The following is a 27,460-nucleotide window of genomic DNA, read 5'->3' as shown; positions in this document are numbered from 1 at the left end:
AGAGCCAGAGTTTTGCATGTTTATTAGAGAACAAATCAACTTTTTTTTGGAGATGAATGATCTACCTGAAACTTTGCCATCTATATTGTGGGAAACTCTGAAAGCGTATGTCAGAGGATGCATTATATCATTTCAAGCTGAGAGGAAAAGGAGGAAACGGACTGAATTAGCGCAACTTGAACAACAAATTCACCTTCTAGATAAAGATAAATGCTGCACGTCCTGACGAGAATACTCATAAGAAAATACTCTCTTTGCGGTTTAAATATAATAAATTACTTTCAGAGCGAATAGCAAGGGCATTCATGTTTACACAACAAAAGTATTTTGAATTTGGTGAAAACCCTCATAATTTATTAGCTAGACAACTTAGAAAAATGGAAAGTGATCGTACAATAAATAAAATAAATTCTGAAGAGGGGACCTGTTTAACATCCTATAAAGACATCAATCTTAGATTTCACCAATTCTACGAAGCACTGTACTCCTCTAGGACCTCAGGGGAACAGTCTGTTTTGGACTGCTTTCTGGACAATTGTAATCTTCCTATGTTAGACCAACAGGACCACGAGCTACTTAATGCTGATATTTCTATATCAGAAATACAGGAGACAATTAAAAACATGAACAATGGAAAGACTCCAGGTCCTGACGGATATCCCTGTGAGTTCTACAAAGAATTCAGTGACCTTCTCTCACCATATCTACTAAAAATGTATGTACAAGCAAGCAAGGATGGCAGCCTACCTCCCTCTTTAAATGAAGCTATTATAACTGTACTATCCAAAAAAGGAAAAAATCCAATAGAAGTGAGTAGTTATAGATCAATCTCATTATTGACATCTGATCAAAAATACTTGCCAAAACCCTGTCTCTCAGACTTAACTCTTTAGTTAGTAAACTCATTCATCCTGACCAGACAGGTTTTATACCAAACAGACACTCCTTTTTTAATCTTAGACGTCTGTTCAATATAATCTTTTCCCAGAGCAAGAACTCAGATGACCTAGCTATCCTCTCCTTAGATGCTGAGAAAGCCTTTGATCAATTGGAATGGCCTTATTTATTTTCAACTTTGAAGAGATATAATGTTGGTGACCGTTTTGAAAACTGGTTGAAGGTTCTTTATAACAAACCCTGTGCCAGAATCTTAACCAATAGGATGCTCTCTCCACCTTTCATATTACACAGAGGCACTAGACAGGGTTGTCCCTTGTCCCCGCTACTTTTGACCTTAGCCCTTGAACCGCTGGCACAGACCATTCGCTCTGATGAGCGCATACATGGATGCGGTTTAAATGATACCTTAAGTAAGATTTCTCTGTATGCGGACGACATTTTGCTGTATGTTACCAAACCTTTGTCTACAATTCCAGCCGTACTGGACATACTATCTAAATTTGGAACATTTTCAGGTTACAGGATAAACTGGTCAAAAAGCGAACTTCTGCCTGTAAAGATCCAAAACCTCTCAGCTTTGCAGAGATTTCCCTTCAAAATAGTATTACAGGAATTTACATATTTAGGCATTAATGTCCCTAACTTCCTATCAAGCTAACTTCCCCCCTTTGGTATCTAAATGACAGAATAATATTCTGCTTCCTATATCACTAGCGGGATGAGTTAATGCAATAAAAATGGTTTTCCTACCTCAAATTCTGTATCTTTTTCAGAACATTCCCATATTCCTTCCCAAGACTTTAAACAATTGGATTCAATTATAGTTCCTTTTTTGTGGGATTATAAGACCCCTAGAATCAGGAAAGCCCATCTTTGCAAACCTAAGTCAGATGGTGGACTGGCCCTCCCAGATTTTTTTCTTTATTACCAGGCTTGTGCTCTTCGCACAGTGATAATGTGGCTAGATCATACTTTTACTGATCCAGTTTGGATCAAAATGGAGAGAGAGGAGTGTGTTCCACATGACATTGGCGCTTTGGTGCTTGCACCGACACGAGTTGATAAGTCATACTACAATCATAACTGTATAATTCATAGCATAATCCGCACCTGGAAACAGATTAAAGCTAAATTCAATCTGAAGTCCTCTGGGATGATGCTTTGGAGAGCATACACAAATGTTCTGCTAACTCAAGGCACCGTCTTATTCAGTTTAAGGTGATCCATAGACTGCACCTTGCAAAAACGAAACTACACAGAATTTTCCCAGACATCTCGCCCATGTGTGATAAATGTAGGATTGAAGAGGCCTTTCTTATTCATAGCTATGTTTTATGCCCTAAATTGATTTTGTTTTGGTCTGGGATATTCAGAACCATATCAGATATGCTGGAGACAATACTGGATCCAGACCCACTCCTGGTGGTGTTTGGAGTCTCTGATAAAGTGTATATGCTATCACCTTATCAACAGAAACTGTTGGCATATGCTTTGGTTGTGGCAAAGAAACTTATTTTGCAGTTTTGGAAAAAAAACTGAGATCCCATCTGTTAAAATGTGGTTGGAAGAAATGGTTAAACTCCTACACTTGGAAAGGATACGGTTTGTCCTGTCAGACAGATTGGAATACTTTAATAAGATCTGGTCTCCCCTTCTTCAATATCTTGACCGAGTAGGCTAAGTTTTATTATGATACTAATTGTATGCCTCAGTGCCATTACATATCGGGAAGTCCCAGGAGGGGTGGGTTGGGGTGGGATGTAATATTTGTGTTGTTGTTTATTTTTGTGTATTTTGTTTGTTTTTCTCTGTATTCAAACTTGAGAATGTTTTGAAAAATGTATGAATACGGATGATTCCTCAATAAAAAAAGATTTGAAATAGCCCTAGTAGAGACACATTGGGGGTCTGTCAAACGATTTCCCCCCCCCTTAATCGCGATTAATCGCTGGATTTCTGTAGCTAATCGCGATTAATCGCATATTTTTAACACATGTTTAAATTGTTATTATTTTGCATTTCAGAACTTTCCAGAAAGTCCATAGTAACAATTATTAGCAGTGTATCTGGATTGGGAATCAAATGAATGCAAAGAAAGTTACTTTATCAATTAACACATATTTGATTATTTCAAATCAAATTTCAAAAGATGTGCAGCGGGCCTGAGGCAACACAATGTCTTAATAACAATATAATATACTAATAAACCGAAAATACTCTGTATGTTCATTATCTTTGAGTTCAGTTGAAAATAAAGATGTTTGAATATTGAGAAATGTGCCAAAAGAAACAGTTAAACAGTTCCAAAAGAATGAAAACTGTTTATACCAACTCAATATCATGCTTTTATTCCACTGCTTGGTTGAATTTCCCCATTGTCCTACGTAATTTAGAACGACCATTAACCGTATGTTATTTGCACACCTATGAAGTAGATCCATTTTTTTGGCCGTATCACAGGTATATTAATTCGCCGAACTCGTTGTTAAGTTTAAATGAACTGTCACGTTGCATCCGAGCTGTAAAATGCAGACGTTCAGAGCATGGCAACATTGTAGCATATGACGGAGGTGGCTTTTAGCTAGATGGATGACAGCAGGCTAAGTAAAATAGCGATGTTTCAAAGCTAAAGTTCATCAGAATCTTGGGATATGCCCACTTGAAAACGGGAGAGATAGCACTAACGACTGGCCTTTGGCCGTAGCAACCATCCATTTAGAACTAGTAACGGCAGTTTGTCCTGCAAGTTGAGAAATTAGTTGATATGTGTCGGAAGAAATTAGTTCTACAAACAAGACAGTTTTAGCGATTAAAACTAGGGCTGTTAAAATAACTGATTAACTTCGATTAATTAATTTGAGAAAAAATAACTGATTAAAAAAATTTGTGCAGATTAATCGATTCTGTATGACCTTTGACCCTGAGCCGTTCTAGTCAGTAAAAATTAGACTGTAAAATGAAGGAGACAGAAGAAAACATGCTGCCTGGATCATTGATTGGAACATTTACTTTTAAAAAACAGCCTGATGTGTTGATAAAAAATAAAGTGTTGAAAATAAAGTCCTCTGCAATGTCTGCAGCAAGGAATTTACATATCACCGGAGTTAATCAACTCTATAGTCGCACATCAATGCAAAGAAATAAGTGTTGACATTTATGGGACATGCCTTGTATGTGAAAAAAAAAACTTATTTGAACAGTGAAAATAATAATAAAAGAGTTTTTGAACTTTAATGTCACTAATGCTGATTAATCAATGATTCATTTGAATTTAAATATTTAAAATACTTTCACAGCAAAAAATAATTTAGATGAATTAATAACAGAGTATGTAATTAATTAGATAAATTTTTTCGATTGACAGCCCTAATTAAAACGTTTAAATTGTAACAGGAAATGAACACAACGCCAGTGGCAACAGTGGAATAAGCGGGATAATGGACTCCACGGCGGTCTGTTCACAGAAATTAATGCACTTGCGAGGTTTAAACGGCCCTCCGCTTCGCGTCGACAACCTCGACAGTGCATTAACTTCTGTGAACAGACCACCATGTCGTCCATTATCCCTTACAGAATTGTTAATATTGTGCTATACAGGTGGCACAAACAATGTTAGAGGTTATGGACTAGTCATAGGCTATATTTGAATGGAGCTAGAAAAAAAAAGATCATTATGAGAATGTTTGGACACAATGGGCTTAAAGGGGTGGTTCAGGATTTGACATAGGACCTCATTTCCAAGTGTGATATTTATCAGTGGAGACCGTTTTCAACACATTTCCTCCCGTCCTAGTTGCAGAGTTCGCAGGTGCTAAGCTAGCGCAAGTCATCAGTATGTGTTAGCCTGCCACTAAAAGTCTTACCCACTCCACTTACGCAAAAGAATCAGTCTCTGCTTTGGCATCCATTGCGATAGATCGATAGATAGATAGATACTTTATTGATCCCCAAGGGGAAATTCATTTATTATGACCGCCGCTAGCCCATAGCCCATGTTTTTGAATTTAAATTTTTTACTGGGGGGTGAAACATGTCGCTTTAATCGCAACCATCTTCAGCTGACATGTTCTGAACTGCACTTGCTTTTGATGTGTATGATTACTCTCACAGTCTCTGGGCACATGCCAAGATTTGTGGAATACAATAAATGCATTTGTATGTGTGTACATCTAGTGACTGTACACCCATCGGCCTGTAGATGGTGGTGTTGAGCGAAGGGTTGAGATTGAGATGTTGATGCTGAAAATGTACTTTCTGTAATAAAAGGCAGGACTGTCACACACACAAGCAAATGCATGAACATGTGCAAAGCAAACACACACACACACACAAAGTAGCACATGCACTCGCACAGTAGCACACACTCTCACACAGTAGCGCGCGCACACGCACACAAATATTTACATCCTGCAAACGTGATAATTATTACGCTGGTGGGAAAACAGCAGCAGTTATTACATTGGTGGGAAATGATCATTTTTGCAGGATCATTACGTTTAAAAAGTGCAGATTTTTATTCCGTTGGTGTTTTATTACGTTGTTGGGAAGTTATTATGTTGGTGGGTGTTTAAATTTTTTTTTTTTAAAGGTACTATTGGGTTCTAAGATTCCAAATTTTCTGATATATCGTTTTTTCCAATGTATTGAACTCTATTATATATATCTATAAGTATATATATATATATAAGTATATGTCTTCCAACCTAGCTTCAAAAACGTTTGATCACATGGATTTTCATTCATTTTCAAACTTTTTTGTGTGAAATTGAGAAGAGGTAGGCTCACCATGCCGGTCTCTGCTGTGAATATGACAATCTCATAGAGTGGAGCCAGTTGTTGGAAGAGGTAGTCTATGCCAGGTCTCTTTTTGAAACGCCAGCCTGTGGCAAGCTGTGGAGAGGGACACAGAGAGACACTGAGAGAAGCACAGAGGGCATCACCTGAATGCACCACTGCCATCCAAATATTCACATACAGTTCCTGTAGATCAAACTACAAAAATACACTAAAACACTTCCATGGGAGTCAAGAGCAAAAGCTCAATGAAGTGTAATGTTGTCTGCTCACGTTACCTAGGATGACTCAAAACAAAATTACAAAAGAATCCACAAAGAAATTAACAGCATAACAACAAACAAACTTATACAAGCCATGACTAAGAATGAAGGAATAAGATACAAATAGAGGAGTCTTTAAATGCTTGTTGAAGATCCTAAAACTAATCACTGGAACCAAAAGCATTAGGTCAGGGGTGGCCAAACTTTTTGACTCAAGGGCCACATTGGGTCTTGAAAATATCACCTAGTTGCCACTATAGGTAATAGTCAAGCCTTTAAAGTACGCAAAAGAAGCAAGCGGTTCCATTTAAAAAGAAGCCGACTTGTTCAGTTTGTTGTGCAAGCACTGTCTTTTTGCCAACCTTTTGCGTTCTTGAAACAAAAAAGACATTTTCATAACCGAATGCCTTTTGCAGTCAATTTACATCTGTGTTGGTACTTGTTGTTCACTATTGTCTTCAGTGTTTCCCATTCATTGACTAATCTGTGGCGGGACGTCACGCATTAATGTTCTATGTTTAATTTAAATTAAAAAGACAAGATCAAATTCTTGCATTGAGCTGCGCTTTTTACGCACGTAGCCTTTTCTTGCCCTGCCCCTCTTGTAGCCCGCTGCCCCTCCTCTGCATGTGCATTTAACCAAATATTCACCATTGTTGAAGGATTGTTGTTGCCACATAGAAGCATTGCATAGAAGACGTGTGGATAAATTGCTATTAAATCCGCTTAGCATCGTAACCATGCTGCGCAAATTTGTTCAAAACTGCTGCATTGAAGTTAACTCTGCTAAGGTCTGATCACAACATAGTAGACTGCATTGAGGAGACTAAACTAAGTTATGCAATCAAGCAGTATCTCAAAGCTAACGTTAGAATCCTGTTTGGATGTTGAATTTAGCATGCTTAGCATGCTTTCGTTGAAGGGCTCATTTTATTGACTCTGACACTGAACGTTTGCAAAATCCCGATGTAAATGGAAAAGTGTTTTCCAAAATTCAAAAGTGCTTGTCCCAAGGAGAAGTACGAACCTTTATTTTAACTAAATATGTAGAAAACGTTATGAATTGCATCCACACATCAGCAGCCTTTTAACTGTGATTGCAAGGGTTCCCTCACGAACGTCTTAAAGTTACAGGCACTCAATTAGCCCCCCCCACCCTTGTCCAAGTCAGCTACCGCCACAAATTGAATCCAATTCTGTGGGAAACACTGGTCTTAGCTGGCCATGGCCAGGATTCCTAACACCCCCGGTCATGTATACAGTGGCCATTTGGCCTCTGCTCTCGCCACCCTGTTGAGAGCTTAACTCAATCCTGGGCCTATCTTGGACCACAGGAAAATGTTCTGAACTCTAAGATTTGTGCCAAAGGAGAAATTATAATCTGCTCGTATTTGATCAAAGGACTTTCCTCCACTACACAGGAGGCCAAGATAAACTAATTAGCATACAACACAACTCAAATCCACCAGAGCAGCTACTCTGATGGTTACCTCTGAAATCACTGTAAATGTATGTTGTGAATATTAATTCAAGACCAAACATGAATGTATTACTTGTAATGTGGGCAACAATCCCCCAAAAATTCCCATAAAGGTTAAAATCTGAATATAAGGAACCTGACTATAAAGTCTTTTTTGTCTTTGCTCTTGCCCGTCTCTGATCTCACTGGCTCTTCTCCTCTTCTTTTCCTGCTACGAAGGCTAGGGGAAAGCTTATGCGGACCTCTCCCTCTCTCCCTCTCTGTCTTTCTCTCTATCCCTCCTATTCCCTCTCTCTTTCTATCCTTTAGTATTTGGGATTGTAATCTCATGATTTGGTATACGGTTTCATCTGGTGTATCTGTTATTCTTAACCAAAAACACAGAGATAAACTTAACAAATTAACAAGTTAAGCTTCCTTTGTTTGTTTTATTGTTACAGTAGACTATGTAAGTTGACTAAGATTTATTGCCCAAATAAATTCATAATTTGCTTACCAATCGTATATCCCTAATTCTCATACTATGCCATGCCATAGCTGATAAACTAGTTACTTGGTAATTGATTCGAGATACAAGTTATTAATTAAATGGAGTCAGATTGAACGAGTTTGTTCCTCGAAATAACTTTACCAAATTTCAACAGCCTGTCCATTGTTCATACACGCGATCAACAGGAGAACAGCCCAACGTACTTCTCATCCACGTGAGATGCGCCGAGGGCCTGCTCTCTCCTTATAAGTGAGGATAGCCCGACGTGTCTTCATGTCGCGTGGGTATATTTTCCCCTCCGTACAGTGATGGCCGCGATGCGATTTCTCTCCTTACAGTTGTACAACTTTCTTTGGCTATAACAGCGATAGCATAGACAGTTAGCTTGTTTAGAGTTGATTCCATTGTTGCAAAGCCTGTTTCCAGGCTCAACCGTTGTCACACTATGGTTTTTACAGTATAGTTACCATTCATAAGCATTGATATGGAATGGTGATTAAACTTTTTTACCAGATCTACTTCATAGGTGTCCCGTTTTTCAGAATTAATAGCCACTCCACCAGCCAATCAGAAAACAGTATTTCTTCTCTACGGGTGATAAAATATATTTAATTCTGAAAATAACAAAAGTTTGATAAGATATAAATGTCATGTCTATCAACCAGGACACATGGAAATGCCCATGCACTTGTGAAAAATGGTTTGTGAAAAAAGAGCCCTTTATTAGCTTTAAAACCGCATTTGGGTTATATTTTGGCAATCTTAAAACGGATGGTCACTGGTGAATAGTTTAAACAAATTTCGGAGTTTGTCCGGTCCACATTGGTTGTGGTTTAGTTATGAAATGTTATCAAACGTCTGGCGCATGGAGCAAGAAGGTGGGCCTTATGTTTCTTAATCAGTCATGGGTGTGTTTTGGGCATAATATCCTTTAAACTAATGAGTGACATCTGCAAGCAGCAAGCAGCACAAATTCAAACAGCGCATCGGTATTTTGATGGTCTCCACTTCCACTAAACCATGCTTTACAAAAACCTAGCAGAGTATAGCCTAAAGGCATCTGCACTCGTCTATTATTTGAACTCATTGGGAAAGTGAAACTAACTGGGTAACGTGGTCTCATAGTTAACGACAAAACAGTTATACACAGTTACTTTCACTATTGACTGAAAATAGGTTATCATCGAAAACATAGCCTGAAAAAAGCAACACTTACCAATAATGTTCAAATGACTGAATAAAAAACATAAAGGACATTTATCCTGCAGAAGAGTTGCTGTTTACAATGGGCATTACTTCAAATTGGCCGGCTTCATGCGTGATTCGCACGTGACCTCACGCGGGATCAGGCGACTTTAATTTGTATTTCTCCAGTGACACTGCAACAACCAAACAACCGCCAGATGGCTCTTGTGAGCAGGGTGTCTCGTAAAAAGAAATGGAGCCTGGAAAACCCTACACAGACTTCACTACAGACTTGTTTAGAAATAATTTAATAGCCAGAAATATGCCTGCCCTAATAAATAAATAATTGGTTAACTGCGAGTGAATCCTGTTTGCAGCCGTAGAAGAAATGTATACACCCTGGCTGTCAGTAGACGAAGGAGAAGTGCACAGTCTACTAATGCGCGACGCTGCAGCTCAGCGATTTAAAATGGCTCAAAACCACTTTGTATTAAGTTTTAATGACTCAAAAATTACAATTTTGAAGAACACGTCAGGTTCATTAAAAAGTATTTTCTATGTGTCAGGAAAGGCTTCAGAGGCTGGGTTACAGTTAACACGATAGTAGCCTACCCAAATTTCAATAGCCACAGAATGGACTTCGTTATGTTTTAAGAATCATTAGCCTATAGTGCATGGTTTAGGCTACTTCAGCAGATTTAGGCCAAAAAGGCCAATTGTTTTTCATAAGGGTTATAGGTTTTCAGAACAGACATACAAACATACAAACCACTGGGGCAGGTAAGAGCTAGCATTCCCCAAATATACAATCAGATACGGTGGAATTTGTATAGGCCCTGACCATTAAAAATAAGAAAGAGTATCGGACAGATCATGTAATGTGCAGTAGCCTATAAGGATACATCGTGCTGATTTGAAGTGACCTATAATAACTACCAGTGAGCCGCAGTCTCCCTGCAGCTGGCGCAGCGCTTCACTTTTTTAACACTGCAATATGCATACATGAAGTGCATCCAAATTCACCCATTTTTCTCTGTTAAACTCCTCGAGAAGTACTCATCACACATGTGTCACATGAAAGAGCCTTTTATCATCTTTTAAACGGTGCTAGCCACTTGCTGTGATAAACGGTTCGCGAGGAAAAGAACTTTAAGAGATTTAATAATTATTCTCTGCGCCCATCATCACATCCATTCCTCTCGGTGGAATATGTCGAACACTCGCAACACATGACAAACCATATATACAGCAGACCTACCGAACACAAAAGGTGCAATGCATTCCCATGTATAGTTAGCCATTCCAGAGTAATCCGGTTTTGAAATAAATTGTAGCAAAATTCAACATGGTCTTTAGGCTTAAAAGCATTTCTTTAAAACGGAGCTGTGCTTACATCGCCTACATATCTGTAAATATTAGAATCAGAGAATATACAGCTCATTGTTAAGAGTTTGTCAATGTAGCCTTAATGATTTATTTAACAAAATGCTAAGCATGCATGTATTTAAGTTTCTTAAAACTGAGCTGTGCTTAAATTAGTCAATGCATTATTTCATAACAGACCAAATAGAAAAATAAATATTAAATATAGCCTATCTGTACATATTAAAATCCGATTATGTAGGCTACACAGTATAGTTACTGTAGATCAAGTTAGACAGCTCCAGAACTCATGCCAATGATCGTCTTAAAGGAGCCACACCACTTTTATGACACTATGGCATATGAATGCTGTTCTGTTGACTAATCATGATACCACATTTTATACCGTATCTATAGTAGCTGGTGAAAGAGTTGAGCGGCTTTTTTTTCGGGGCCGAAAAGCAGTGACCGTTTATTAGAGTAAATGCTTAGTTTGTGCAGTTATCTTGAGTCTGTGCATTTGTGTGTGGTGCGCTTGGCAGACTTTGTGATAACACCGTTCCATTTTGGGTAAGGCCTAGGAGTTGCGTGACCAACTTTTAAACATTTCTCGGGGGAGAAAACCCTGAATCCCCTCTTACATAGGACATTTCATGTCTGGGCTTAAGTCTTGAATGTTTTGAGCTTCTAGCAAAGTGCCTACCTAGTCCTACCGCAAAAGCTCAATTTAATTGTAAATGGCTAGTGCGTGGTGTACCATTTTTCATGAGATAGATAGCTTAACATAGCCTAGTGTGAAGTCCCAGTCAGTCATTCTTAAGTTTGATTAGGCCTTAACAAGCCCACAGTAAGCTACAATGCATGACTATGGTCGAGCTTATTATTTTAACCCTGTGTGGGTCTCTTAAAAAAATGCATCTAGTATAATTAATAAATGTGGTTTTCTGTGCAACATATGCATACTTTGCTATTGTTTCAACCAGCCTGTTGTCCATAGCCTGTCAAGAGAATGGCGCTGGAACGATTTTAAAGCTATTTTGCATTGGCTACTCAATGGTGCTATTTCACACGCATTGTAGCGACCCCCACTCACCGGGGCTAGGTGGAAGGTGTTAATAGTCTCCGTGACCTCGCCTCTGAAGTTGCCTAAAAAGCGCTTGAACACATTTACAAGCAAGAGGGATGTCGACCACACCGCTGAAACAACACGATTGAAAGCCCTTCTTAAATCGACCAGAAATATGCTTGTTCTTAATGTAGCCCATCCTTAAAAAGCATTGACTGATGATAGTGGAGATAACGTGTTATCCCGAGGTCTTTGCAAGTCAGCATCTCCGAAGGTAGTCTACCCTATTAAAAATATAAGTTTTCGATGTCCCAAACAGAGAGCCATATGTGCTTACTTTATTTTTTTTAACAATCTCTGTGCTACTCACCAAATCGTAGGCATGGGAACATAATGAAGTATCCAAATGTCGTGTGTTAAATTATTGTGATTACGAGCCAGTGGTTTTCAAACATTATGCGCGACTCGGACATCTGTCGAAATGCAACGGGCTCATATCGTCCTCGCATTCGCAAAATGAGGACATTAGACTGCTCAGGTAATAACAGGTGTGCCTCCTCAGTTTTTCATGGTTTTAGTCAAGTTATAGGCCTGTTTACCTTTAAAGGTTCGGTTTCAATGAGCAGTGCTTTCCCTTTTGAATGCTCTGGGTCATGATGTGTGTGTGTGTGTGTGTGTCTTGAGGTCTTGAGTTAATGCATTAAACATTGTTTGCTGGTAACCCGCCACAAATAGATTGACAAATAGATAATTATATTCCCCATTGTAATGATGTAATTTGTAATCATTTGTAATGTTTTGCACTGCGCTGGTGCACATTCCTGTGGACGAGAGAAGCAGGGTGTAGTTGTGCACCCGTCCATATCAGTGTTGATAATGCACTCTGTAGTGTACGATAGCAATTTTTAGATAATACGCTAGACCCCTCCTTAGGTCGGTATGCTGATGGCACGCAACTAAACATCTCACAAAATGCATCCGACAAAGACACGCTGTAAGCAAAAGGCATTGACCATAACAAAGATGATCGCTGGTGATTATTACATTACATTTAGCATACACTTCTTGACCAAAGTGACTTACATATGTCAGCTATATTACAAGGGATCACATTGTCCCCGGAGCAACTTGGGGTTAAGTGCCTTGCTCAAGGGCACAACGGTGGAAGCCAGGAATTGAACCAACAACTTTCAGGCTACTGCACGCTAGCCCAGCTCCTTAACCACTACACTACCACCGCCCAACCAACCATTTTCAGTAGTGCAAGACGAAGGATTCAGTGCGGTGCTTGAGGTCGCTGAGCCCCACTATGACAAGCCAAGTAGTCGTTACTTTGCGGTTGTCGCCCTGCCTGCCTTACATGATATCGTAGCCTTCCACGTCCACAAGTTACATCCGTTTTACAACGGATATCTGTATGCGAGCCGTGTTACATGCCCAAGAATTCCCTGGCTCACATACAGGTAGGCCTGGCTATTTTTTTGGACAGATGCAAATTAAATTAAAGTCAGGGCAAAAGGGAAAGTTGTGTATGATGGCTGGCTTGCATGTCAGCTGCAATAGCCTAATGCCTAGCACTACATATTTCTCGTGGTAGGCTAAATATAACTGTGTATAAGGCAGAATGTAGTTATATGGTCGTAATAGGAATTTAAGGCCTAATACTGTACTTTAAAGTTTACTGTTGTACAATGTTCACAGAATACACCACTTGGTCTCAAGTAGGGGTGTAACAGTATTGAACCGAAGCGGTACGGGCGTCACGGTTTGGTGCATGAATTTACACGGAGAATACACGGTATAAAAATACATAAAACTAGCGTGCGGATTAATTAATGTAAAGCGGAATTACTGTTAAATACTAGAGTTACGAGAGTTCTTTAGCGACACCTAACGCTAATCTGTAGCCTCACCTTAGCTCTGAAGCTCTGAGTGGCGCCTATGTTATTTTTTTGTCAGGTCGTCGGTCGAGTCAGTCAGTCAGAGATAGCAGCACTAAGCGAGTGGTGGCGACCCACAAGAGTTAGAGGACCCGCTGCCTGGTCTCTTTAAGATCGCAAGTTTGAGAACTTCAGTTACAATAGTACAGGCGAGAGAGTGGTGGATAAGACGAAACTGTGTGTCGGCGTTGTTCAACAGTTGTTGGGTAACGTTATGTGAGTGGAAATATATTGAGCATGCTACACATATTCGACGCCATCACCCAGATGATGTAGGCTACCAATCACTTAAACGAGGAAAAAAAAAAACTTCCCCTGCGCTTCACCAGCCTTTGGATACACATACAAATAGGGCCAAAACCTATGGCTTAAAATTATTTTGTAATGACAGAAAGCTTTGTAAATCGTGTGGTAATTACCTTTATGTTAGGGTAACTTGTAACTTCTCACATGAAGAGCTGGCAGTGTTAAGGCATAGACAGTAAAATAAAGTGTCAATGCTAAACAGGCTAATAAACAAAACATGCTACGGTGAGTTAACGTCGAAGGGTAAAGTCACGTGACTTCTAGTTGTAGTCCGTTTATGAAATGAAAGGAGCAATCTCATTTTTTTTTAGGCAAAATAGTGTGATATTTTCAGTTAGTAGATTATTACTGTACACACACTGAAAAATATTGAGGCAAATTGTAGACCCTTCCATATACAACTAAACACGGAAGTTGAAGGTCTTGCTTAAATGGATTTTTAAAAATCATTATTCTATGTAATTTGCACTTTCAGAAATAAGAGATGCTGTAGGCCTATTTTCAGATTGTCTTATTTTGTTTACAAGTAACAGATGGAGTCTGGGTACTTATTGTACTGTTTACATCTTACACACTTCAGGCTGTTGCAGATAGCTCAGGGGAGAGATTGTATGACACTAGGTGGTGCAGCCTGAGACATGCACAATAAAAAAAATAGCTTTCTGCATTTTTGTTTTGCTTTTCCCTCCATTGTACCGAACCGTGATGTCCAAACGGAGGTATGAACCGAACTGTGACTTCTGTGTACCGTTACACCCCTAGTCTCAAGTGAGTTAGATGTTTATTGAGAATACTCATGGCTTATTCATAGTGTGAATTCAGGACACACTTGTATCCTGTACATATTTTTATATAAATATTTTTTTTTCTTCTGAAAATCTGATGACAGTCATATTTTGCACACAGGTAAAAGTGCCCAATATCAGTCATTTCTGAAACTAAATTACAAAAGTAAAAAAAAAAAAAAAAAAGTTTCACATTACATTACATTACATTACATTACATTTGGCTGACGCTTTTTGACCAAAGCGACTAACAACATGGTAAACAGTAAGTTTTTAGAACAATTCTCACAATTTTAGGACAGTTTAAAAAAAAAACATTAGAGTACAGTAAGAATAAGTGCGTCGGTGAGTGCTGTTTTTAACAGTTACTTGTCAGTTTAAAACGGCTGGTGAGTGCTAGGATCAGTAAGACTTGTTGTAAGTGTTGCTATGAGAGTAGATGTTCTCTAAAGAGCTGGGTCTTCAGGAGTTTTTTGAAAGTGGAAAAGGATGTCCCTGTCCTTGTAGGAACTGGCAGTGTGTTCCACCAACGAGGAACAACAGATGAGAAAAGTTTGGATTGGCTTGAGCGTACCGGTGGTAGAGCTAGACGTCGTTCGTCAGAGGAGCGCAGCGGTCTGGAGGTAGTGTAAGTCTGTATGAGGGCATTCAAGTAGGTGGGAGCAGAACCGGAGACTACTTTGTAGGCAAGCGTTAGAGACTTGAATTTGATGCGGGCCGCCATAGGTAGCCAGTGTAGCTGGATGAGCAGCGGGGTAACATGTGCCCTTTTGGGTTGGTTGTAGACCAGGCGCGCCGCCGCGTTCTGGATCATCTGAAGTGGTTTCACTGCGCAGGCTGGGAGACCTGTCAGGAGGGCATTGCAGTAGTCGAGTCGTGAGATGACTATTGCCTGAACCAGAAGTTGGGTAGCATCTTGAGTCAAGTAAGTCCTGATTTTCCGTATGTTGTAGAGTGCAAAACGGCATGACCGGGCGACTGAGGCAACATGATCCGAGAAGTTTAGTTGGTTGTCAAGAACAACTCCTAGATTTCTTGCAGTCCTGGTCGGTGAAACAGACAGGGAGTCAAATTTGATGTTGATGTCGTGGTGTATGGTAGGTTTAGCTGGGATGACCAGCAGTTCAGTCTTTGAGAGGTTCAGCTGGAGGTGGTGTGCCTTCATCCATGTAGCTATGTCTGAAAGGCAATCCGAGATCCGTGCTGAAACCAGGGGGTCGTCAGGTGGAAAGGACAGATAGAGCTGTGTGTCGTCTGCATAGCAGTGGTATGAGAAGCCGTGCGAACGGATAATCTGTCCCAAGGAGGTGGTGTAGATAGCAAAGAGGAGGGGGCCCAGCACTGAGCCCTGGGGGACCCCTGTGGTGAGATGGTGAGGTGCGGATAGCTGACCAAGCCATGATACGTTAAACGAGCGTCCTGTGAGGTAGGATTCAAACCAGGAGAGAGCAGAACCGGAGATTCCCATGTCAGCGAGTATAGAGAGAAGGATACGGTGATTAACCGTGTCAAAGGCAGCCGATAAGTCAAGCAGAATGAGTACTGATGACCGAGCAGTCGCCCTGGCTTCTTTTAAGGCTTCTGTTACAGACAGCAGAGCCGTTTCGGTAGAGTGGCCGCTTTTGAACCCAGACTGATTTGGATCCAGAAGGTTGTTCTGTGAAAGGAAGTCAGAGACCTGTTTGGAGACTGCTCGTTCAATGCCTTTGGATAGGAAAGGCAGTAGTGAGACAGGGCGGTAGTTCTCGACTTGAGCAGGGTTGAGAGAAGCTTTCTTAAGTAACGGTGTTACCCGGGCCATTTTGAACGCTGTTGGAAATGTGCCGGAGGTTAGCGAGGCATTGATCACATGTGTGATAGCTGGAGCGATGGTCGGGCTGATGGACTGAAGTAGGCTCGTAGGTATAGGGTCCAGCGAGCATGTGGTAGGACGGCTGCATGTCAGGAGTCTGGACACTTCACTCTCGGAGAGAGGCGTGAATGCTGAAAAAGATGTTCCAGCAGTCCCTAGAGGTTGTAGGAGTGCGGTATCTGAGTCAGATGCGTTGAGTGGGCATGTAGAGAATTGACTGCTGATTGCCGCCACTTTGTTTGTAAAAAATGAGGCGAGGGTATCTGCAGTAAGGCTGGATGGAGGAGGAGGTAGCTGAGGGTTGAGTAGCGATTTGAAGGTTGAGAAAAGTTTTCGAGTGTCTGTAGCGCTGTTGATTTTGTCATTGTAGAAAGCAGTCTTAGCAGCAGTGATGCTGGCTGAGAAGGAGGTCAGGAGTGTCTGGTAGTTTTTGAGGTCGTCAGCTAGTTTGGATTTGTGCCATTTCCTCTCCGCGGCTCTGAGTTTGGTGCGCTGCGATCGGAGGGTATCATTTAGCCATGGATGAGAATGTTTAGATCGAGCTGGCCTTGTGGTAAGAGGGCACAGCTCGTCTAGACACGAGGTCAGTGAGGAGCAGAGCGAGTCAGTGGCTTCATTAACCTCCAGAGAGGAGAAGGTGTTGAGTGGAGGTAGACCGGAGGCAACCACAGAGGAGAAGTGCGTTGGAGACAGGTTCCGGATGTTGCGGCGGAACGTGACCATCGGCTGAGGAGCCGGAGGCTGTTCTGACAGGCTGACGTTGAACTGGATGAAGAAGTGGTCAGAAAGATGGAGAGGCGTCACCATGAGGGTGTCTGTGCTGCAGTTCCGAGTGAAGATCAAGTCAAGCTCTTTGCCAGCTTTGTGAGTCGGTGGGCTTTGAACCAGTTCGAGGTCAAAGGAGTGGACCAGGGCCAAAAAGTCCGCTGAGCCTGGGGCATCTAAGTGGATGTTCATATCACCGAGAACAAGAAGCGGACAGTCATGCTCAGGGATGGAGGATAGCAGAGTGTCAAGTTCGTCAATGAAGTCGCGTAGTTGGCCTGGAGGGCGGTAGATGACCAGCACGTAGAGTTTTGCTGGGGCGATCACTGTGATGGCGTGGAATTCGAATGAGACATATTTGTTTGAAGGCAGTAGCGGGGTGAATTTCCATTTGTTGGAGATCAGCAGGCCCGTCCCGCCCCCTCGTCCAGATAGGCGAGGGGTGTGGGATAGTGTAAGGTTAGTGGAGAGTGCAGCCGGGGTGGCAGTGTTCTCTGGTTTGATCCAAGTCTCAGTGAGAGCAAGGAGTTCCAGTGAGAGGTGGTTGGCATAGCCAGCTATGAAGTCGGTTTTGTTGACTGCGGATTGACAGTTCCACAAGCCCATGGAGAAGGAGGTTTCGGTAGGTGAGGACCGTTTAAGTTCCTGGAGGTAAAGGCGATTTCTGCCCCTTTTGGCATGATGCCGTTTTCTGCGATGGCCGGTGATAACAGATATGGTGGAACGGCACATTTTTGCCTTTGTCGGTGCCTGTGCTCGGTGAACTTGCACAGGTAAACTTGCTTGTCTTGACCGTGTCCGTCTTAACCGTGGCTGGCTAAAACGAGGGCTGCCGCTTATGCTGCCGCTTCAGCAGACGCCACTATTTTTATTCTGCTAGGAATTGCATGCAGCTGTCCTCCTGTCTCGCTAATGATGCATCAGCGTAGACCGCCCTCTGACGTTCGCACAGCTTAGATTGTTCAAAAGGGTGTTAATTACTGTCAACTGAAAGTCCGCTCGCTCACACCGACCGAAACTCACAGTTTCAAGTAGCCTCCTCCCTCAGCTGTTCCCAAACGCCCAGAGTCCAATTCTAACAATTGGAGAGGATTTGGCCAGTAGTAGCCTATGTGTTCTTGCTTTCTCTCTCCCAACTCACTGCAGTTCTTGTCTGATTACCTGAGAGGTGCTCCGATATTATAAGGAGCTAGTCACGTCTGATGTGTCATAAATATGTGTTTTCTATATAGAGATATCGACATCGGTAAATATCGGTATCGGCAATATTAACAGCAAACAGCAATATTAATATCGGTTATCGCATCGGCCACAATTTCCACATTGATGAATCACTAAAAAAACTGAATGAGAAATGACAGCCTTTATTTATGCCACATTTTCCTGCACTTAAAAAAAAATGGAGAACAGAAGGCACCCAAGTACTGACCCATCAGGTACACCTGTGGACAACGGTCCTTGCCAAGACACACTGAATGAACATCCTTTAAAGTAGGAGGCAAACCAATTACAGCTTTCCCAGAAACTGATGACGGAGCAGAGGCTTTAGCTACTTTCAATTCTTCAGTCACAGATAAAAGAACAGTTTTGTTAGAATGACAACTCTTAAAAAACAGACTGTTTAGGGTCTAGTAGGTTGTGCTTAAGAAGTTCTTAAGAACCTTTGACAAAAAGGAAAAAGAAGAGACCTACAGTTCTTCACATCAGCTGATTTGGATGAGTTAATTGAGCATATAAAAGAAAGAAAATGTGCAGATACCCTGTTATTGTAGATCTAAGTTCAAATGTAAAGACTTTTAAGACCTTTTTAAGACATCTAAATGGAAAAATTAAGACTATACCACGGCAAAAAAGATACATACGACAACTTAAAACTTTTTATGCAATCGTTTTATGCAATCAAACTAATTTGAACACCCACCCCATTTTAGATGTCTACAGAAGTTACCAAATATATTTTGGCGAAAGACAATAATTGTGTATGAATTACCTTCACAGCTATAAATACCCAACTTTAGGGTCTGGGCTGCTTGCTTTTGAAGCTGGCTGTACATATCTGGTTGTGCTACTGGATAAGACTGACTGTTCTTCACCTGTATCTGTAGCAGCCTAGGCTACTTGCCAAACATGTGTACTGGACTGGATTCCCTTCAATATTTTTTTCAAAAGGTAGACTAAGCTATTTCAATATTTTAACTAGATGTACCGCAGAGCGGTACAAAATATAAAACGCCGCCCAGTCCAGCACATTTTTTCCACAAAAATAAATCACGCTGAAAGGCCTATATGATTCTAACTGTCTCACTAAATTGCATTATCCACACTCAATTCTCACTGGTATCTGCTAATCAAGATATTCACAGAAAACTGTATCTGCCCTACCCAGTCCAGTCCGAAAAATGATGGTTCCATGCTATCCATGTGGGGTTACATGCCCACCAAGTTTCGTGTACCCCGGTCTTTCAGTGTCCTGGGAGTCCTTGTTGGTGTACGGTCACTAAATGTACACATAAATTATTTTATTGTAAGGCCCCATATGAACGAAAGTTCACAAGACTTGGCATGCATTCGGAGGGTGTCATAATGATCCTACACTTTCAATTTTGTGCAGTTTTGACCATGTCAGCCAGAGATAGTGATGAAAACACCTAATTTTTTGCTTTTTAATTTTTAACTAGGTGGCGCTATACATGAAATAAGTGGTAATGGGATGGGTTGACATGCCCCCTTAAGACCAACATACAAAAAAAAGGTGGACCTACGGTTCTCGAGATATTCACAGAAAACTGTCTCCGGCCACCTACAGGCCAGTTGGTGTATAGTAACATAAATTAATTTATTGTGTGGCCCCCCATGAGCGGAACTCCACGAAACTTGGCATGCATTCAGAGGGTGTCATAATGATCCTACACTTCCAATTTCGTGCAGTTTTGACTATCAGTTTTGACACAGATACCTGCGATTACAACACCTCATTTTTACTTTTTTGTGTTTAACTAGGTGGCGCTATACATGAAATGAGTGGTTATGGAATGGGTTGACATGGCCCCTTGAGATCAACTTACAAAAAAAAAAGGTCCTGCTAAACCCTACGGTTCTCGAGATATTCACAGAAAACTGTGTCTGCCCTACCCTCCTTTCGGGGGGTCCAATCCGGGGGGAACCATCCAAACGATGGTTCAATGCTATCCATGTGGGGTTACATGCCCACCAAGTTTCGTGTACCCCGGTCTTACAGTGTCGCGGGAATCCTTGACAGAAATTTGGACATGCGGAAAAAATCTGACTAAACCTATATGACCGCCGCTTCGCTGCACGGCGGTCATAATAAGCCTACTTTATATAATTTACTATGTGCATCTATTGTCCCATATGCAGCACAGCAAATCAAAGTTGATCCACTACTTGCACACCAGTTGTATTTAAACCAACCAAAGCTTGACTGAAACATTGTAAAACCATTGACTTGTTTTAAAGAAATGTATGGGAAAAGTGAAACCACCCCATCAATTAAGAGACAGGTCCTCCTCGCATGTTCCTGCTGAAAAACTGCTGGTTTCATCTCAAGTAAGCACGTATTATGCGTTTTTTTATGTAGCCAACATTTAATGTAGTCGCAGACATTTAAAAAAATGCAGTTATATTTCACAACTTTTGCTAAGTACTGGGAAATGCTGGCAAGCAAGCTGCAGACAGATATTACAGGTAGGCTATAGACAGATATTTACTTAGGCTAGGCCAGCAACACACGCTGGAGAGATGCAAACAGATCAACTTCACGTGTATTTCCTCCTGATTGCAAAAACGTTTGTTTTCTTTTTTGTCCGTGGTTCCTTCATAAATTGCGCAGCAAATTATCAGACGAGTGACAGAAGCACCGGTCCGCGCCTAATTTGACCAGCAGTCTTCGTGTCCATATAGTTTGTGAAACGATGCTGCATCCAAGCAAAGATTCTAAGGCCAACGCAACTCCAAAAAGGAGGACAAATGAGCGTCCGACTTGAGAATGCGCCGGACAGGGCTTTTAAAATCCGTATGTCCGGCCTAAATCCGAACGTATGGCCACCCTATCGCTAACTGGCCTACTAACTCTTTCTCGCTCTCACTCTACCGCTCACGGCTACCTGCGTATCTCTCAGGCCTTGGCTACACCACGAAAACGTCAGCCATATATTTACATATTCACTACCGTTTTCACACCTTTAATGACACCCGTGAAAAACATCTTCACTCTGCAACCACTACACCATATAGTCACTTATAGCCTAAAGTTCAGGGCTCTACAGTGCGCCCATTTCACTCGCACATGCGAGTAAAAATAGTTGCGTGCGAGTGCAAAAAAATATTTAGGCGCACTGGCGCGAATGACTTCTAGCCAAGTCAATGTTGGTCTACATTGTCAAGTACTCAAATACACCGCAACATCGCAAAACATTACTGGTGCGAACCATAAAATCACGTCGCCAATATAGCATAAAAACTACACCTCCCATCAACGTTAGCAGTTTCGCGTTGTGACTCGCTAGTTGCTTCTATCAGATTTAAGGGTGCGTTGAAAAAGCGGAAAGTTAGACTAGCCAGCCAAGATGCAAAGTAGAACTAATTTCTTCAATTCACCGAATTCATCGGATATATGAGGAACAGGATGAGATTCTAAGAATGCAGTGAGAGAAGGAAAAGGTAACATGCCTTTTAGCCCAGTTGACATTGGCTGCAATATGCAAAATATAGCTGTAGCGAACAGGCACAAAAGTAGCCTCCCGCAATACTCCCGTTTTATTCAAAAGTAGAACGCTACAGACAACTCCAGGCTTCGATGCATGCTTGTTTGTTTTACACCGAATACAAGCTGAAGTGCAAAACGAAAGTAAGCATAGACCTACCATCTGCCTACTACCTCCATCAGTGCAGATATTTATATTTATTTGAAATATCATTGATTAGACATGCACATGACAGGCACATGTTACCCCGCTGCTCATCCAGCTACACTGGCTACCTATGGCGGCCCGCATCAAATTCAAGTCTCTAACGCTTGCCTACAAAGTAGTCTCCGGTTCTGCTCCCACCTACTTGAATGCCCTCATACAGACTTACACTACCTCCAGACCGCTGCGCTCCTCTGACGAACGACGTCTAGCTCTACCACCGGTACGCTCAAGCCAATCCAAACTTTTCTCATCTGTTGTTCCTCGTTGGTGGAACACACTGCCAGTTCCTACAAGGGCAGGGACATCCTTTTCCACTTTCAAAAAACTCCTGAAGACCCAGCTCTTTAGAGAACATCTACTCTCATAGCAACACTTACAACAAGTCTTACTGATCCTAGCACTCACCAGCCGTTTTAAACTGACAAGTAACTGTTAAAAACAGCACTCACCGACGCACTTATTCTTACTGTACTCTAATGTTTTTTTTAAACTGTCCTAAAATTGTGAGAATTGTTCTAAAAACTTACTGTTTACCATGTTGTTAGTCGCTTTGGTTAAAAAGCGTCAGCCAAATGTAATGTAATGTAATGTAATGTAATGTAATGTAGACTATGTTGGATTTTGTTGAAAAGAAAATTCACGGTTTTAGTAGTAGGCTAGTATTGGGCAGTATGCAGTCAGATAGGTCACCATTGGGATATTTGGATTAGCTATAGGTGGATTCACAAATAAATAAATTGGCCTAAGGACCTACATTTGGCAGGATAGCGTACTTCATACAGGCTATATGCAAATATGGCAATGCATTATATTATTTTACATTAACAAAATGTAGAAAAATAGGACGGACTGAAAATAAAGTAGGCACTGATGTTCTTTAAAATCTTGTTTCCTGTAAATGTTGTCAGTCATTCTTAATCTTCGTAATTGCTGCATTGGCATGTTTAACTGTTAGCTGCAGTGTAAAGTTACATCATGTGTAAGTTAAGTACAGAACTGACTGTGCCCCCAGATTTTTGTCTGTGCTCCTAAATTTTTTAACTTGGGCGCACAAGTGCTCCTGGAAAAAAATGTTAGTGTAGAGCCCTGAAGTTGCGTTTAAAAAATACACAAAACTGGGTGGAGACATTTCCCTCGCTCTCTCGCACTCGCTGGCTGGCGGTCCCATAGCCTACACAAATTTAATACCTGCTTTTCGAAAATTCAAGACATTCCACACAATTTAAGACTTTTTTAGGCCTTAAAAACCGAAAGTTGCATTTAAGACTTTAAGACTTTTTAACCCTGCAATAATCATTCTTAGTTGAGGCCCAGGATCTGTGAAAAGCAGGTAGAGGTGTACTCACCGACCACTCTGGGTGAAGCAAGACATCAGTGAGCTCAAGCACTAACGTGTATGGAGGCTGATAGTAGGGCTCTCGCAGGGGGTCTGGAAGAAGCTTGGGGCTTGTGGGTTCAATGATCATCTACGAAAAGCGGAGAAAGTCGGACAAAATTTAAGCTAAATAGGTTGGATAACAAAAGAAGCAGAACAGAATTATCCATCTGCAGGTTTACCATAACTTCTTGTGTTAACTTCACACTTGCCTGTCTGTAGTCTTGAAAGTATTTCCATGTTCTCTTCAGTTGTTGAACAACTGGCACATCTATAAAAAGAGATAAATGAGAGCAGACCTTTTAAACGGTTACATTTTCAAAATCAATGCAAATCAACAAAAGAATTAGAAGAAAATATAATAAACAAGGTTTCCAAAAATAAAGAATAATTTTATCCTTTATAATTGGATAATCTGAGTAATCTGAAATGACCATGGGACGTTTGTATGGAAGTCATTTCCTGTCCAGGTAAGGGTAGATTAACTAGATCAGCAACAGCCCATCTATCCATAGACCGTAATCCACCCATTGACTTGCATTATAGAGAGATGACTGAGGAGGGATATCTTTCTGACTATGATCGTTATAGTAAAAATTGCAATTATTTTTTTCAGAATAAGTGTGTCTATGATGTCAATTAGTAAAAAAAGTTTAATCTATGTATTTGTGTTTTTTGCCAATCATTTATTTAAAAATAAACAAATACATATTTTGATGTTTTTTGCTCATGTTTGTGTATATAGTTGGTTAAAATGAAATGACAATACTTTTCATATTGCTTAGGTTGAGCTAAAAAAAGTATATGATAGTCAGTACTGCACTTTCCTGAGACCTCTATAAAGTCCTTAAGGCGAGACACGGCAGGTGAAAACATAATTTTCATGCACTGGCCAATTTCGAGATGTTGGGCTAGTTTGGTACCTTAGCATGCATTCTTTCAACAACAAAGTCCAATATACACATTTAGGTGTTTATTTCATTACATTTTGTCTACTCGCACCTGTATATTTCTCCTAAATTCACCAAAAGTTAGCATTCTAACATTTCATGCGCTACTGCGACAGTGATCCGGAAAATATCATGTGTAGTACTCGGCTGTAAACTCGGCTGACACAGTCAACAACGTCAAGTTAACGTTAAAGGAGAAGTTCGGTGTGATATTGACCTAAAGTGTGTTGAAACATGATACCGAGTGTGAACTTTTGTCTCATAGCTCATCTTGGCTTGTCCCCTGCACTCCAAAATCTGGCGCTAGTATAAATAAATCACTGTTTTACACCATTTACGAGGCTCAAAGTAGCTCCACACTTCATTGGTAGACTTCCGAGGGCCCTGACATTTAAAACGTGACATTGAGAACTTTGAAAAAGCACTGGTAGTTTATTTACAAGACGATTTATACAGACAGTACCTTCAGGAAGTTTACCGTTCGCTGCCATCTTGAATTAATGCACTTACGAGGTTTAAACGTCCCTCCGCTTCGCGTCGGGCCCGTTTTACAACCTCAACCGTGCATTAATTTCTGTGAACAGACCACCGTGTCGTCTATTATCCCTTACTTAAGCAACGTTCCAAAAAGGACATGCTGACAGGTGGTGTTGGCAACCTAGCAACAATAAACACTTGAACAAAGCGCCTGAAAATGAGGTTGAGGGTGCTGTTGGCGCAAAAAAATGTGATTGGTGGACAGAGTCCCTTAAATATGTCAAACAAGACATTTTAGTTACACATTTATTTATTTATAATGTAAACAGACAACCAACTTGTTTAACCTTCAGAAATGTACTAAATGATACAACTTTACAATGAAAACACTAATTGGGCAAATATGTGTAGATATGTGTGAAAAAATTGCAGGTAGGTTGAATAATTTTGCAAGTCACTCTACCCACTAAAAAAATGTCAATTGAACTAGAAATTCCTCCTTACCTGAGAAATGAGTTTGACAAAATGTATGTAAGCCATGAACAGCTGGTTTTTAAATATACGATATACAGCACAGCAACATAATATATAGCATATGGTCAGAGACTGGAACTTACCATTATCAAATTCATCTGGAATCTGTAAAATAAAAGACACCATTGTGAAGGTAAGTGTTGAGTGAGTGACAACAGAAACAGTTCAACATTGGTTGACAGTATGGCACGCCAATTGAGCATTTATTCCTATCTTAAAGGTTGTATCAGCAATTTCAGGCCTAAAAAAGGCCCAAACATAAATGATCACATTAATCTAATCTTTCCTAACGATCCGCTAGCTGTCTCTGCGTCTCTGTAGGCAGCCTAGGCTACGAGATCTGTACACAAAAACAATTGCTACCAACAAGGGTTGGCAACCCACTCAAAGGCAAAATAAAGTGTTTCAACCAATAACCGGCGAGGTGCTCGTTTAGGAGGGGGGGGGGTGGAGTAGCGAGCTAGCTCACTGTTTTTGTTTGAACATCAACAGAATATAATAAGGGAATTAAAAATATTTAGCATCACATCCTAGTGAAAATTCACATACCTTGTTTCCTTGATCATCCACAGAATTACTACCTGTGAAAAAGAGTAGACTTTGTTGATCTATACATACAACACTTTGTGTAAGTAAATGTGCACCATAATACTTCACATAACATTTCCAGCAAATCCATGGACAGGTTTGTGTCAGCTGGGTTATTCACCATGTTTAACGATTAATATAGCAGTTCAAAAAACAATTTTTCACACAATATGTATGTATAAAATAACACATACACATAATAAAAGATCAGGTAATGTACAGTCTGACTTTCTACAAATAAGAAAGGGTGTCCCTCAAGGCTCTGTTTTAGGTCCGGTCCTTTTTACCATTTACATTAATGAAATAGCTTCCTCTCTGAAAAACTGTCATGTCCATCTCTATGCCGATGATACCATAATATACTGTATTGCTGACTCTTATCAAACTTGCCATGACAAATCTGCAACAATCCTTTACTGCTCTACAGGAAGCCCTGACTGATCTTAAATTGGTTTTAAATGTGGACAAAACAAAATGTATGTTGTTCTCTAGAGCCAGAAGCACTGACCCAAATGACCTGTGTCTTCTTACTCTTAAAGGTCATGATATTAAACAGGTCTCTGAATATAAGTATCTGGGAATCTGGCTTGATGAAAAACTAAAAGTTCTCTTTCCATATAAACTCTCTCACCAAAAAGCTGAGGCAAAAGATTGGTCTTCTGTACAGAAACAAATCAAGCCTCCCCATGTCTTGCAGAAAAAGGATTGTTGAAGCCATTTTTATGCCTATGTTGGATTATGGGGATGTTATCTATAGGAACTCTACCCGATCCTTCCTTAAAGCTCTAGACACAGTCTATCACTCTGCTATCAGGTTTGTGACAGGTGCCAAATTTAACACACACCACTGTATCTTATATGACAGTATTGGTTGGGCATCCCTAACAGAAAGACGGACTAGACACTGGATACTGTTCATTTACAAATCCCTTATTGGAGAACTTCCACCTTACATATCTTCTCTGTTAAGCTGGCACTCAGGTCATCATTTTACTCGCTCAAATAACTATCTTCAGCTTAAAGTTCCCAGTGTTCGTTTTGAGTTGGGAAAGTCAGCTTTTTGTTTTGATGCCCCCACCACTTGGAACTCAATTCAACGCACATTTAAACTATATAATTTAGTTTCTTATGGTCAATTCAAATCATTAGTAACAAACCTTCCTGTCCCAGTCTGTAACTGTTTTACCTGATTGTCTGTATTGTATTTTTATCTATTCTTATTTATTTTATCTACTTTTATGGCTGTGATCTCAGTGGTTGCTGTTATTATATTATTTTTTCATGTTGTATCTCGGCTAAATAGAAAATGAGGGCTGCCCTCAATTGTACACCCGAGAAGGAAAATAAAGGTTTGAAATGAAATAAAAAAAAACATACTACTTCAGTCTTGAACATTTGATAGGCATTAAAGACTCAG

The 27,460-nt window shown here is 40.6% G+C and overlaps 1 protein-coding gene across 2 annotated transcripts in view; it reads right to left on the bottom strand.

Moving 5' to 3' along the window:
- timm50 (translocase of inner mitochondrial membrane 50 homolog (S. cerevisiae)) overlaps positions 1-27,460 on the bottom strand; it is a 65,585-nt gene that overhangs the window by 16,209 nt on the left and 21,916 nt on the right. For both annotated transcript variants that reach the window (XM_042063000.1, XM_042062998.1), the window contains exons 3-7: positions 26,005-26,036; positions 25,539-25,560; positions 23,707-23,765; positions 23,466-23,585; positions 5,686-5,790 (exon numbers count right to left, since the gene is read on the bottom strand). In XM_042063000.1, coding sequence (XP_041918934.1) covers positions 5,686-5,790; positions 23,466-23,585; positions 23,707-23,765; positions 25,539-25,560; positions 26,005-26,036 — 338 coding nt within the window. The remainder of the gene's footprint in view (positions 1-5,685; positions 5,791-23,465; positions 23,586-23,706; positions 23,766-25,538; positions 25,561-26,004; positions 26,037-27,460) is intronic.

The sequence above is a fragment of the Alosa sapidissima genome, chromosome 15, assembly GCF_018492685.1.
Source record: "Alosa sapidissima isolate fAloSap1 chromosome 15, fAloSap1.pri, whole genome shotgun sequence".
NCBI lineage: Eukaryota > Metazoa > Chordata > Actinopteri > Clupeiformes > Clupeidae > Alosa > Alosa sapidissima.
Note: the sequence above shows the minus strand (reverse complement) of the source record. Positions and strands in the feature narration are given on the sequence as shown.